General features: G+C 46.2%; 1 protein-coding gene across 9 annotated transcripts in view; it reads right to left on the reverse strand.

Moving 5' to 3' along the window:
• GPSM1 (G protein signaling modulator 1) overlaps positions 1-12641 on the reverse strand; it is a 258983-nt gene that overhangs the window by 132607 nt on the left and 113735 nt on the right. For all 9 annotated transcript variants that reach the window (XM_069943023.1, XM_069943024.1, XM_069943022.1 and 6 more), the window contains 2 exons: positions 1527-1748; positions 631-766 (listed from right to left, as the gene is read on the reverse strand). In XM_069943023.1, the coding sequence (XP_069799124.1) occupies positions 631-766; positions 1527-1747 (357 nt within the window). In that variant the 5' untranslated portion in view covers position 1748. The remainder of the gene's footprint in view (positions 1-630; positions 767-1526; positions 1749-12641) is intronic.

The raw sequence follows: 12641 nt of genomic DNA on the forward strand, positions 1-12641 counted from the left end.
GCAGGCAGCAGCAGATTACAATAGGTTCGTTTTGGACGGTAGCCCAGGGCCCTGAGCTCCTGCGGGGCCCATGGCCACCCCAAAAGACATATACTTTAGTGGTGTATTGTCTCCTGACTACAGTACTGCCATGATTTGCTAAAAAAATAGCTGCTTTTTTACTGCAATTTTGCACACATCAGAGCTTCATGACATTGTCTATTCTGTACTATTAACACTGCGCTAGTGCTGCCAATGATACAGTGGGCTGGGTGGGGGGGGGGGGGCAGGCTTGGTGAACAGCCCGGGGACCATGGTAAAGTTAATCCTCCCCTGCTTGCAGGGCAGGAAGCCGCAGCATTTAACAATGACAGTTTATCACGAACCTTAACAGTTAAAGGGCTAGGGGCCTGCAGGACCCCTTAGTACACAGGCCCCATAGCAGCAGTTTGGTCTAACTTTATGGTAGCTACACCACTGCCTGTGTAACTCGCTGAAATATTTGTATTATGTTTTACACCCGACACAGCATTGTAGCTCCATCATAAACATAGGCCACAATGCTGATGTGAGCAGACCGGCGGATCAATAAGTTACAGTAAATATATCCACCATAAGAGCAAGCTAAAAATATCCTGCTACATTCCCTACCTTGTCTCCCTGCTCCCGGGAAATGTCCAGATGCCTCTGACAGCAAGCGATAGCTTCATCATACTGACCAAGAATCTTTAACGTGTTCCCAAGATTCCCACTGGCCTTTGCCTCTCCAATGCGATCTCCAATAGACCTGCAAGAAGCAAAAAGAGATAATATTACACCGTCTAGAAGACTATACTGTAGCTGATGAATAAATCTGTGACAACATTTCACTTGGGTCTATATGTCAGGACAATTTACAAACATAGGCTATGTTCACACAACGTAAATTTTGCATTAATTACAGCTGTTGTTGCCGATTTGCAACAATGGCCGTGATTAATACAAAACTTACGTTGTGTGAACGTAGCCCAATGGTAAATTGGGATGCGGGCACACATGGATGTGCCCGCATCCCAATTCAATAGAATTGAAGTTTATCCGGGATAAACTTCACTGACACTGGCCGATCTATGTCATGGCCAGGTTACAGAATGGCTGGTGTCTTATGTAGTGTGGACCTAGCCATATACTGTAGGCTGCCTCCTATGTATAACACTGTACAGGATAACATATTAGGACATATGGCTTATAGGCTCCCATGTTTAAAAAAAACAGCACTTGTAATGACACCCCAGAAGAGGAAGTTATTCCATATGGACATATTCTGGCCCAACGAAGACCAAAAGGATACTCTTTTGGCCCCTGTTGGATGAATGAGGCCCTAAAGATACGTTTGATGAATAACTGAAATTCTAATTAGGTTATATTTCTGTATACGGGTTGCTATAGACGAGTGTGTCCCAACCTGACCCTCTTCAAAACTACAACTCCCATCAGGCCCCGACACTAGAAGGTTACAGGAAACCTAAAAACTTCATACACACCAAAAACAAAAAAAAGCTTCTCACCGGGCAAGTGTAAGGTCATGTTTGTGATACTCAAGAGCTTTGGAGTATTCCTTTAGGTAGAAGTACGCATTGCCCAGCTGACTGTAGATGGCACTAAGAGTCTTCAGATCCTCCGTTCCAACCTGGACAGCAGCTTCGAAGAAAGCAGCACCAGCCTTGAAATCCCCGGCCTTACAGAGCCGTTCCCCCTCGAGTGCTAGCTCCAGACACGAGGCCTCCATCCTGCAACACAAAGATGTATATATATGACTTAGGAAATCTTATGCAGAGTTTCTTACAGAGGTCAATGACATTTTTGCTACTCATCTGGATACATAAAAGTTTTAATTGAATAATAGAACACAGTTCATCCTAGAACCGCAACCATACATGAAGGTCACAGGGGTGAAGTTCAGTGTAAACCTCTCACATGCATCACTTACAGCAGATCACAGGATTACATATTCCCTCGATCATTTTGTGTGTTGTCAGGGTACATGTGCCCATATCGAAACTCGGCTCCCAAGTAAAATCTGCAGTGGACTGTAGCATTAGGATGAGGATATGTTACAGGAGGGCACTCGTTTCTTGCTTATTCCTCTCGGAGGTGGATATGACGTTAAAAGTGGTATTCCACCCAAAAACATTATTGCACTATTAATCAGGATTTACCAAGCTGTAAAAACTTGCAATTGGCTGTAATAAAGTGTTCTGTGGCATTGGGTGCTCTGGTAGCTCATTCTCCCATCTAGATGCTGAAAATAGATATCCTGCCCTTCCACTCAGCCACACTTCTAATCTGTCCCCCCTCCCATCCGAGACGTGGATAACGTGTCCTCTGTCTTAGCAGTGGTAACCCAGTCCACCATTGTAATCAGTGCTCTGGACTGGTCTGTAGGTCGGCTTACCGCTGCTAACCTGGTCCAATGCAGAGAGGGAGGAGAGCTGAGCCACATCTCTGGTGGAAGAGGGGACAGAACACAAAGCACTTTTCCACGATCCCTGGGTTGTAGTCCTAGTGTCCCATCTGTAGTTCCAGTCAGGAGCTGTGCCCCAGCTGCCCGCACAGAACACATATTAAAAGAGAAGTCCGGTGAAAATTTTTATTAAAGCATTGTATTGCCCCCCAAAAGTTATACAAATTCCAAATATACACTTATTACAGGAAATGCACATAAAGTGCTTTTTCCCTGCACTTACTACTGCATCAAGGCTTTACTTCCTGGATAAAATGGTGATGTCACTTCCTGGATAAAATGGTGATGCCACTTCCTAGATAAAATGGTGATGTCACTTACTACTGCATCAAGGCTTCACTTCCTGGATAACATGGTGATGTCACTTCCTGACTCCCAGAGCTGTGCGGGCTGTGGCTGCTGGAGAGGATGATGGCAGGGGGACACTGAGGGACACAGGGCACTGGAGGGACACTGAGCATCCCTCTGCCCTCATCCTCTCCAGCAGCCACAGCCCGCACAGCTCTGGGAGTCGGGTCGTGACATCACCATGTTATTCTGGAAGTGACATCACCATGTTATCCAGGAAGTGACATCGCCATGTTATCCAGGAAGTGACATCACCATGTTATCCAGGAAGTGACATCACCATGTTATCCATAAAGTGACATCACCATGTTATCCAGGAAGTGACATCACCATGTTATCCATAAAGTGACATCACCATGTTACCCAGGAAGTGAAGCCTTGATGCAGTAGTAAGTGCAGGGAAAAAAGCACTTTATAAGCATTTATCATAGTAATTGAATATTAGGAATTTGTATACCTTTTTGGGGGCAATACAATACTTCAAGATTTTCGCCAGACTTCTCCTTTAATCCCTTCCCCCTGTCCTCATTCCCAGCTGACCTCTTCCTCAAATATCCACTCCCCTGGCTGACCTGTCCCCCTATCTGTCCAATCCCCGGCTGACCTCTCGAGAGATGTCCCCTCAGTAGGACCTGAGGAGTCCTACAAGTATAACTATATTAGTTGAGAAGGGAATACCCCATAAGATATTACTAAATTATATACAAATGCAACATTGGGGAACATTACACCACATAAAAAAAAGTTGCATAAAAGCGATACTTTGGGACAGAGTTTATGTTGCAATGTTACACTATGACTGGTCAGCATGTGTCCTTCTCCACGTTCCTCCCAGGAGTCTTGAGATATATGAACATTTGTTCCAAACAAACGACTCGTCCATCGGAAACATAAATCAATGCATCTAAAAATAACGTCTAAAGAAAACATAAGGCTAATAAACTCTTATGTACCCGCGTCTGAGAGGTCACAAATAATCTGGAGTTTGGAAGTCATTTTCCAGCAAATCTAATATATTATCTGAAAAAAAAAATTGAAGAAAAGTAGAAAACTCTGCCTCAGATGACATGGTTGTGTTACTGATGGAAATAGCTGAGTTTATTGGAAACGAGTTGCAAAACGCAATGGTTTAGTAAAAAGACAGAAACGTGTGGACGAAGCTCGCCAACCAGCCGGCACATCAGCTGGGAATGCAGCGGTTTTATATAACTAATGATTGAAGTGTAGCTTTGATAAAACCTGTTTAATGCCATGCCAGAAAATAAGATAAAAAACAGCACCGGCGCTAATGCACAGTGTAGTCACATAGGCAGCATAAGAAGAGACTTGTGTCTAAGGAATCTAGTAAAGGGAATCTATTCATAGAAATTTCCTACTGATTTCATCTAAGTTTTAGAGATTTCTTTTTTTTTTATTTGTTACTATTTTTGTTACTTTCATCTTGCTGTTTTCTCTCTGGATACTATAGACTGACGCTTCCTGTTTTGCAGAGATTCCTTCCCAGCAGTTATCTCTCAAGTAAAGGTGATGGTCACAGTTGCTCTTCTTTAATGCACAGGTCACAGAACATGGCCACAACAGTCTCCCACAACAGTCAACTCCAGACTGTCGTTTCCTACTGTTTCCTGGTCTGTGTACTTGTTGTGAAGCATACAGTAGTTATAGTATAAATGCAGCTCAGCCAAGATGGCTGCCCTCATAATAATGTACAGGAAGTATAACAGAACCTAATCTGTAATCAGAACATAAAAACAGACTGAAAAAAGAATATAAATCAGTATCTGGTTCTATGTAGATGATATATTTCCTTTAAAGAGGACCCTTCACCAAATCAGAAACCTAGGAAGAAGATTCCACCCTATGGAAAGGTATTTGTCTCAGCCATGGGCTTTCACTATGTGTATTTCGGTCATACAAGTTGAATGTCCAAAACATCAGGTATCCATGGACTCCCCTCCCTGACTGTATTGCTTTGATAAATACCTTTTAGAAGTTTTTGGTGCATTTTCTTTTCTAAAAAGTTCTATGTTAGCCTGTTTTCACATTGCGTATGCCAGGAATGCCTTAGGTGGTCCATAGGCTCCCAGTCCCATTCACCGGATAGAGCCCAAATGAGTGTCCCTTTGGCCTTGGTTCTGCTGGTATACACTGGTGTAGTCAGTTTTTTGCCATATGGATTAGCGCAACAAGGAGCATATGTGAACATGAGTACTGGTGTCTGAACGTCAATAAACTAAATGATTTATGGTACCTAAGTATAGTCTAGACCAGAACACCAGACGATGGAGGAGAGGGCTGCCAGGTGAGGATGACAGCCTGCTGCAAGGAACATGAGGGAGATGCACCACTACAACCAGCATGCTAGAGGGAGTAAGTATTCTGTACATGTAGTGTGTAATGTGTATGAATATAGGTGTATAATGCATGAATGCAGTGTGTGTTACATGTCCTGTGTATAGTGTATGGACTGGATGGTTTGTATCTGTATAATGTGTTTTCATGGGTGTGTGAGTGTGTGTATATATATATATATATATATATATATATATATATATATATATATATATATAATGGTGTGTGTGTATAAGCACTGCTGACTCCAAGTGTTGAGGTGAATAGACTGTATATAGGAGCTGCAGCCATTCTCCGGCCTCATCAGTCCTATGTAATTGCTGCAGCTCCTATGTATAGTGTATGATGACATCACTAAGGCAATACGGTGTATTTTATTGAGAAAAAAATAAGGTGGTATTCAGTCCTTAGGTGGTGGTCACTGTATGGTGGTAATATTGGTCTGTATATAGTGTCATTATGCAGTGGTCACTCTTTGGCATTAATATTGGTCTGTATATAGCGTATATATATACACTCATTACTGCCATAGATTGACTACCACATAATGACACTATATACAGACCAATATTACTGCCATACAGTGACCACCACATAATGACTCTATATACACACTATATACAGACCAATAGTACAACCATAGAGTGATCGCCCACATAATATTGGTCTGTATATAGTGTATATATAGAGTCATTATACAGGGGTCAGTCTATGGCAGTAATTTTGGTCTGTATATAGAGTCATTATGCAGTGGTCACTCTATGGCGGTAATATTGGTCTGTATATAGTGTCATTATGCAGTGGTCACTCTTTGGCATTAATATTGGTCTGTATATAGCGTATATATAGAGTCATTATTGCCATAGATTGACTACCACATAATGACACTATATACAGTACAGCCACAGTACAGTATATATAGTACAGCCATAGAGTGATCGCCACATAATATTGGTCTGCATACAGTGTATATAGAGTCATTATACAGGGGTCAGTCTATGGCAGTAATATTGGTCTGTATATAGAGTCATTATGCAGTGGTCACTCTATGGCGGTAATATTGGTCTGTATATAGAGTGTATATAAAGTCATTATACAGGGGTCAGCCTATGGCAATAATATTGGTCTGTATATAGCGTATATAGCGTAGAGTCATTACTGCCATAGATTGACTGCCACATAATGACTCTATATATACACTATATACACCAATAGTACAGCCATAGGGTGACAGCCACATAATATTGGTCTGTATACAGTGTATATACAGTCATTTATTATACAGTGGTCAGTCTATAGCGGTAATATTGGTCTGTATATAGTGTATATAGAGTCATTATGCGGTGGTCACTCTATGGCGGTAATATTGGTCTGTATATAGTGTATATAGAGTCATTATGGGGCGGTCACTTTTATGGTGGTAATATTGGCCTATATATAGTGTGTTTTCTTCAATAACGGTATGGAGGTAATATTTGGTCCTAATTATAGTGATTTTTTTTAATTTATTTTTTTAAAGCAATTCATATAAATAGTTCTTGTATTTACACCACTAGCGGGCAGTCCTGACATTTAGCGGCAGTCCTGGCATGTAGGGGCAGTCCTGGCATTTAGCGGCATTCCTGGCATTTAGCGGCAGTCCTGGCATGTAGTGGCAGTCCCAGAATGTAGCGGCGGTCCTGACATGTAGGGGCAGTCCCGACATGTAGGGGCGGTCCCGACATGTAGGGGCGGTCCTGACATGTAGAGGCGGTCCCGACATGTAGAGGCGGTCCCGACATGTAGGGGCGGTCCCGACATGTAGGGGCGGTCCCGACATGTAGCGGCGGTCCCGACATGTAGCTGCGGTCCCGGCATGTAGCGGCATGTAAACTTCTGAACTGAGTAAGGGCCCTAAAACATGGAGCGAAAATTGTCCGAATCAGGACGCTATCGCTCTGTGAGGACACTGGGGACACCGGGGAACATGATCAGGTAGTATATATCACAGACAAGGCCTGAGGACACCGGGGAACATGATCAGGTAGTATATATCACAGACATGGCCTGAGGACACCGGGGAACGTGATCAGGTAGTATATATATCTTTATTGTTTACTATATACAGCAAGGATTGCACACACATCACTAATGATATACTGTATATATACACATAGGGGGAGATTTATCAAACATAGTGTAAAGTGAAACTGGCTCAGTTGCCCCTAGCAACCAATCAGATTCCACCTTTCATTACTCAGATTCTAAGTAGGTGGAATCTGATTGGTTGCTAGGGGCAACTGAGCCAATTCTTCTTTACACCAGTTTGATAGATCTCCTCCATAGCTTTTGCTGTAGTAGGCTCTCTAAGCGAGCTCCATTCTACCAGATTGGCGCTCACTTCTGCAGAATATCAGGCTGTGTAATACGGCCTTAAAAGTGGCCGTATGCTTCCAATAACTGCTGGCTGAACATTCCTTCAGCTGACAATTATCTCTCCCATCTGGTCCCGTCCTCCCCATACACAGAAATTTGGCACATCTGAGTGTTCCTGTGTTCTCTGAGAGGGGAAAGCCATAGCCATACAGATCTGATGGCGGCTTATCTCTCTTAGAACAAAGAGGTTGGGCATTGATTTTCCATCAAGCTTGATCCCCTATGTCCACTGATATCATCTGTCAGAGGACTGTCCAGAGAGCCCCATACACCTTACGCTGATGGCCGAACCCACCAGGAGCAACAGGTACCACCAACAAAAGAGTAAAATGTATGGGGACCTTAAATTGTTGCTAAAATATTTCAGCATTTGGGGCCCCACCTTTAACTTTGCCCAGGGCCACATCTAGTCTAAAACCGGCCCTGAGTGTACCCATGCCAGAACGCACATTCAGGATATCAGGAAAGGCACATCCTGATCACTACTTTATTTCAGTGTCTATGTACCATAGTGCCTAAAGTGACACTAGTAAAGTAAAGTCCTACAAACAGAGTAAACAAAGTGGCCACAAACAGAGGCAACAATGAACCTAAAGGATGACCCTTACCAGCAGTGCAGCAGTGACCCTCACCAACAGTGCAGCAGAGTGACCCACACCAACAGTGCAGCAGAGTGACCCACACCAACAGTGCAGCAGAGTGACCCTCACCCACAGTGCAGCAGAGTGACCCTCACCAACAGTGCAGCAGAGTGACCCTCACCAACAGTGCAGCAGAGTGACCCTCACCAACAGTGCAGCAGAATGACCCTCACCAACAGTGCAGCAGAGTGACCCTCATCATCAGTGCAGCAGAGTGACCCTCATCATCAGTGCAGCATTGACCCACACCAGCAGTGCAGCAGAGTGACCCTCATCATCAGTGCAGCAGTGACCCTCACCAACAGTGCAGCAGAATAACCCTCATCATCAGTGCAGCGGAATGACCCTCATCATCAGTGCAGCGGCATGACCCTCATCATCAGTGCAGCGGCATGACCCTCATCAACAGTGCAGCAAAGCGGCCCTCACCAGCAGTGCAGCAGAATGACCCTTATCAACAGTGCAGCAGAGTGACCCGCACCAACAGTGCAGCAAAGTGACCCTCATCAACAGTGGAGTGGAATGACCCTCATCAACAGTGCAGAGGAATGCCCCTCACCAGCAGTGCAGCAGAATGACCCTCATTTTAACGGTAGAGCGGAAAGACCCTCACCAAAAGTGCAGCGTAATGACCCTCACCAACAGTACAGCAGAATGAACCTCGTGAACAGATGAGCAGAATGACACCATCACCAGTACAGCAGAATGACCCTCATCACCAGTACAGCAGAATGACCCTCATCACCAGTACAGCAGAATGACCCCCATCACCAGTGCAGCAGAATGACCCTCATCACCAGTGCAGCAGAATGACCTCCATCACCAGTACAGCAGAATGACCTCCATCACCAGTACAGCAGAATGACCCCCATCACCAGTACAGCAGAATGACCCCCATCACCAGTGCAGCAGAATGACCCCCATAACCAGTGCAGCAGAATGACCCTCATCACCAGTACAGCAGAATGACCCCCATCACCAGTACAGCAGAATGACCCCCATCACCAGTGCAGCAGAATGACCCCCATCACCAGTGCAGCAGAATGACCCCCATCACCAGTACAGCAGACTGACCTCCATCACCAGTACAGCAGAATGACCCCCATCACCAGTGCAGCAGAATGACCCCCATCACCAGTACAGCAGAATGACCCCCATCACCAGTACAGCAGAATGACCCTCATCACCAGTGCAGCAGAATGACCCCCATCACCAGTACAGCAGAATGACCCTCATCACCAGTACAGCAGAATGACCCTCATAACCAGTACAGCAGAATGACCCCCATCACCAGTGCAGCAGAATGACCCCCATCACCAGTGCAGCAGAATGACCCCCATCACCAGTGCAGCAGAATGACCCCCATCACCAGTGCAGCAGAATGACCCCCATCACCAGTGCAGCAGAATGACCCCCATCACCAGTACAGCAGAATGACCCTCATCACCAGTACAGCAGAATGACCCTCATAACCAGTACAGCAGAATGACCCCCATCACCAGTGCAGCAGAATTACCCCCATCACCAGTACAGCAGAATGACCCTCATCACCAGTGCAGCAGAATGACCCCCATCACCAGTGCAGCAGAATTACCCCCATCACCAGTACAGCAGAATGACCCCCATCACCAGTGCAGCAGAATGACCCCCATCACCAGTGCAGCAGAATGACCCCCATCACCAGTACAGCAGACTGACCTCCATCACCAGTACAGCAGAATGACCTCCATCACCAGTACAGCAGAATGACCCCCATCACCAGTACAGCAGAATGACCCTCATCACCAGTGCAGCAGAATGACCCCCATCACCAGTACAGCAGAATGACCCTCATCACCAGTACAGCAGAATGACCCTCATAACCAGTACAGCAGAATGACCCCCATCACCAGTGCAGCAGAATGACCCCCATCACCAGTACAGCAGAATGACCCTCATCACCAGTGCAGCAGAATGACCCCCATCACCAGTGCAGCAGAATGACCCAAATCACCAGTGCAGCAGAATGACCCCCATCACCAGTGCAGCAGAATGACCCCCATCACCAGTGCAGCAGAATGACCCCCATCACCAGTGCAGCAGAATGACCCCCATCACCAGTGCAGCAGAATGACCCCCATCACCAGTACAGCAGAATGACCCTCATCACCAGTACAGCAGAATGACCCCCATCACCAGTACAGCAGAATGACCCCCATCACCAGTACAGCAGAATGACCCCCATCACCAGTACAGCAGAATGACCCCCATCACCAGTACAGCAGAATGACCCCCATCACCAGTACAGCAGAATGACCCTCATCACCAGTGCAGCAGAATGACCCTCATCACCAGTGCAGCAGAATGACCCCCATCACCAGTACAGCAGAATGACCCTCATCACCAGTACAGCAGAATGATCCTCATCACCAGTGCAGCAGAATGACCCTCATCACCAGTACAGCAGAATGACCCCCATCACCAGTACAGCAGAATGACCCTCATCACCAGTACAGCAGAATGACCCTCATAACCAGTACAGCAGAATGACCCCCATCACCAGTGCAGCAGAATGACCCCCATCACCAGTGCAGCAGAATGACCCCCATCACCAGTGCAGCAGAATGACCCCCATCACCAGTACAGCAGAATGACCCCCATCACCAGTGCAGCAGAATGACCCCCATCACCAGTGCAGCAGAATGACCCCCATCACCAGTACAGCAGAATGACCCTCATCACCAGTACAGCAGAATGACCCCCATCACCAGTACAGCAGAATGACCCTCATCACCAGTACAGCAGAATGACCCCCATCACCAGTACAGCAGAATGACCCCCATCACCAGTACAGCAGAATGACCCCCATCACCAGTGCAGCAGAATGACCCCCATCACCAGTACAGCAGAATAACCCCCATCACCAGTACAGCAGAATGACCCCCATCACCAGCACAGCAGAATGACCCTCATCACCAGTGCAGCAGAATGACCCCCATCACCAGTACAGCAGACTGACCTCCATCACCAGTACAGCAGAATGACCTCCATCACCAGTACAGCAGAATGACCCCCATCACCAGTGCAGCAGAATGACCCCCATAACCAGTGCAGCAGAATGACCCTCATCACCAGTACAGCAGAATGACCCTCATCACCAGTACAGCAGAATGACCTCCATCACCAGTGCAGCAGAATGACCCCCATCACCAGTACAGCAGAATGACCCTCATCACCAGTGCAGCAGAATGATCCTCATCACCAGTACAGCAGAATGACCTCCATCACCAGTGCAGCAGAATGACCTCCATCACCAGTGCAGCAGAATGACCCCCATCACCAGTGCAGCAGAATGACCCTCATCACCAGTACAGCAGAATGACCCCCATCACCAGTACAGCAGAATGACCCCCATCACCAGTGCAGCAGAATGACCTCCATCACCAGTGCAGCAGAATGACCCCCATCACCAGTGCAGCAGAATGACCCTCATCACCAGTACAGCAGAATGACCCCCATCACCAGTGCAGCAGAATGACCTCCATCACCAGTGCAGCAGAATGACCCCCATCACCAGTGCAGCAGAATGACCCTCATCACCAGTACAGCAGAATGACCCCCATCACCAGTGCAGCAGAATGACCCCCATCACCAGTACAGCAGAATGACCCCCATCACCAGTGCAGCAGAATGACCTCCATCACCAGTGCAGCAGAATGACCCTTATCCACAGACCAGCAGAGGCAGGAGTGGTAAGAAGTCACTTTCTATAATAATAGGACCCTGTCTTATTTTCGGAGAAGCAAGGTAGCTTGTCTTTGCTCAAATCAGTCCCTGTCCTTATTAGGACCCACAATCTAATCTTCAAATTTACTTATCTGTATATTTTCGAGTGTGTACGTAAGCAGAAGTACCTGGAGGAAACCCAATTCCTTGCAGATATTGTCCTTGGTGGGATGTAAACCCAGGACTTCAGTGCGGCAAGGCAACAGTGCTAACCACTGAGCCACCATGCTGCCCACCTGCAAAGGGGCCTAGAGCTTTAGAGTGGGTCCAGGAGGTGCAAAGTGGATGAGGCCCTATACTTTACATACACCGATGATACTTCTCCATTGATGTGTCTGTCTATACAACCCCTGTAAATGTCCTATATTAGGGCTATAGACAGATAAATGGTTCAGAAATCCAATCTATATCCACTCCAGGCTGAGACAAATCCTCTTTGTTATATCTGACAACCATAATCGCCATAAGGTGCGAGAGAACACATTGATTCATCATTCAGGTAAATACACTTCTCTCCATTTTCACGGCACACATCACACCCATACCCCAGCGTGTATACTATGGCAACTCTACACATCCGTATTCCTCAGGGTATCTCTCACTGTTGTCATGGTTACTTCTCAGACAGAAAGAGAAAA

This window comes from Dendropsophus ebraccatus, chromosome 10 (genome assembly GCF_027789765.1).
Source record: "Dendropsophus ebraccatus isolate aDenEbr1 chromosome 10, aDenEbr1.pat, whole genome shotgun sequence".
Classification (NCBI taxonomy): domain Eukaryota; kingdom Metazoa; phylum Chordata; class Amphibia; order Anura; family Hylidae; genus Dendropsophus; species Dendropsophus ebraccatus.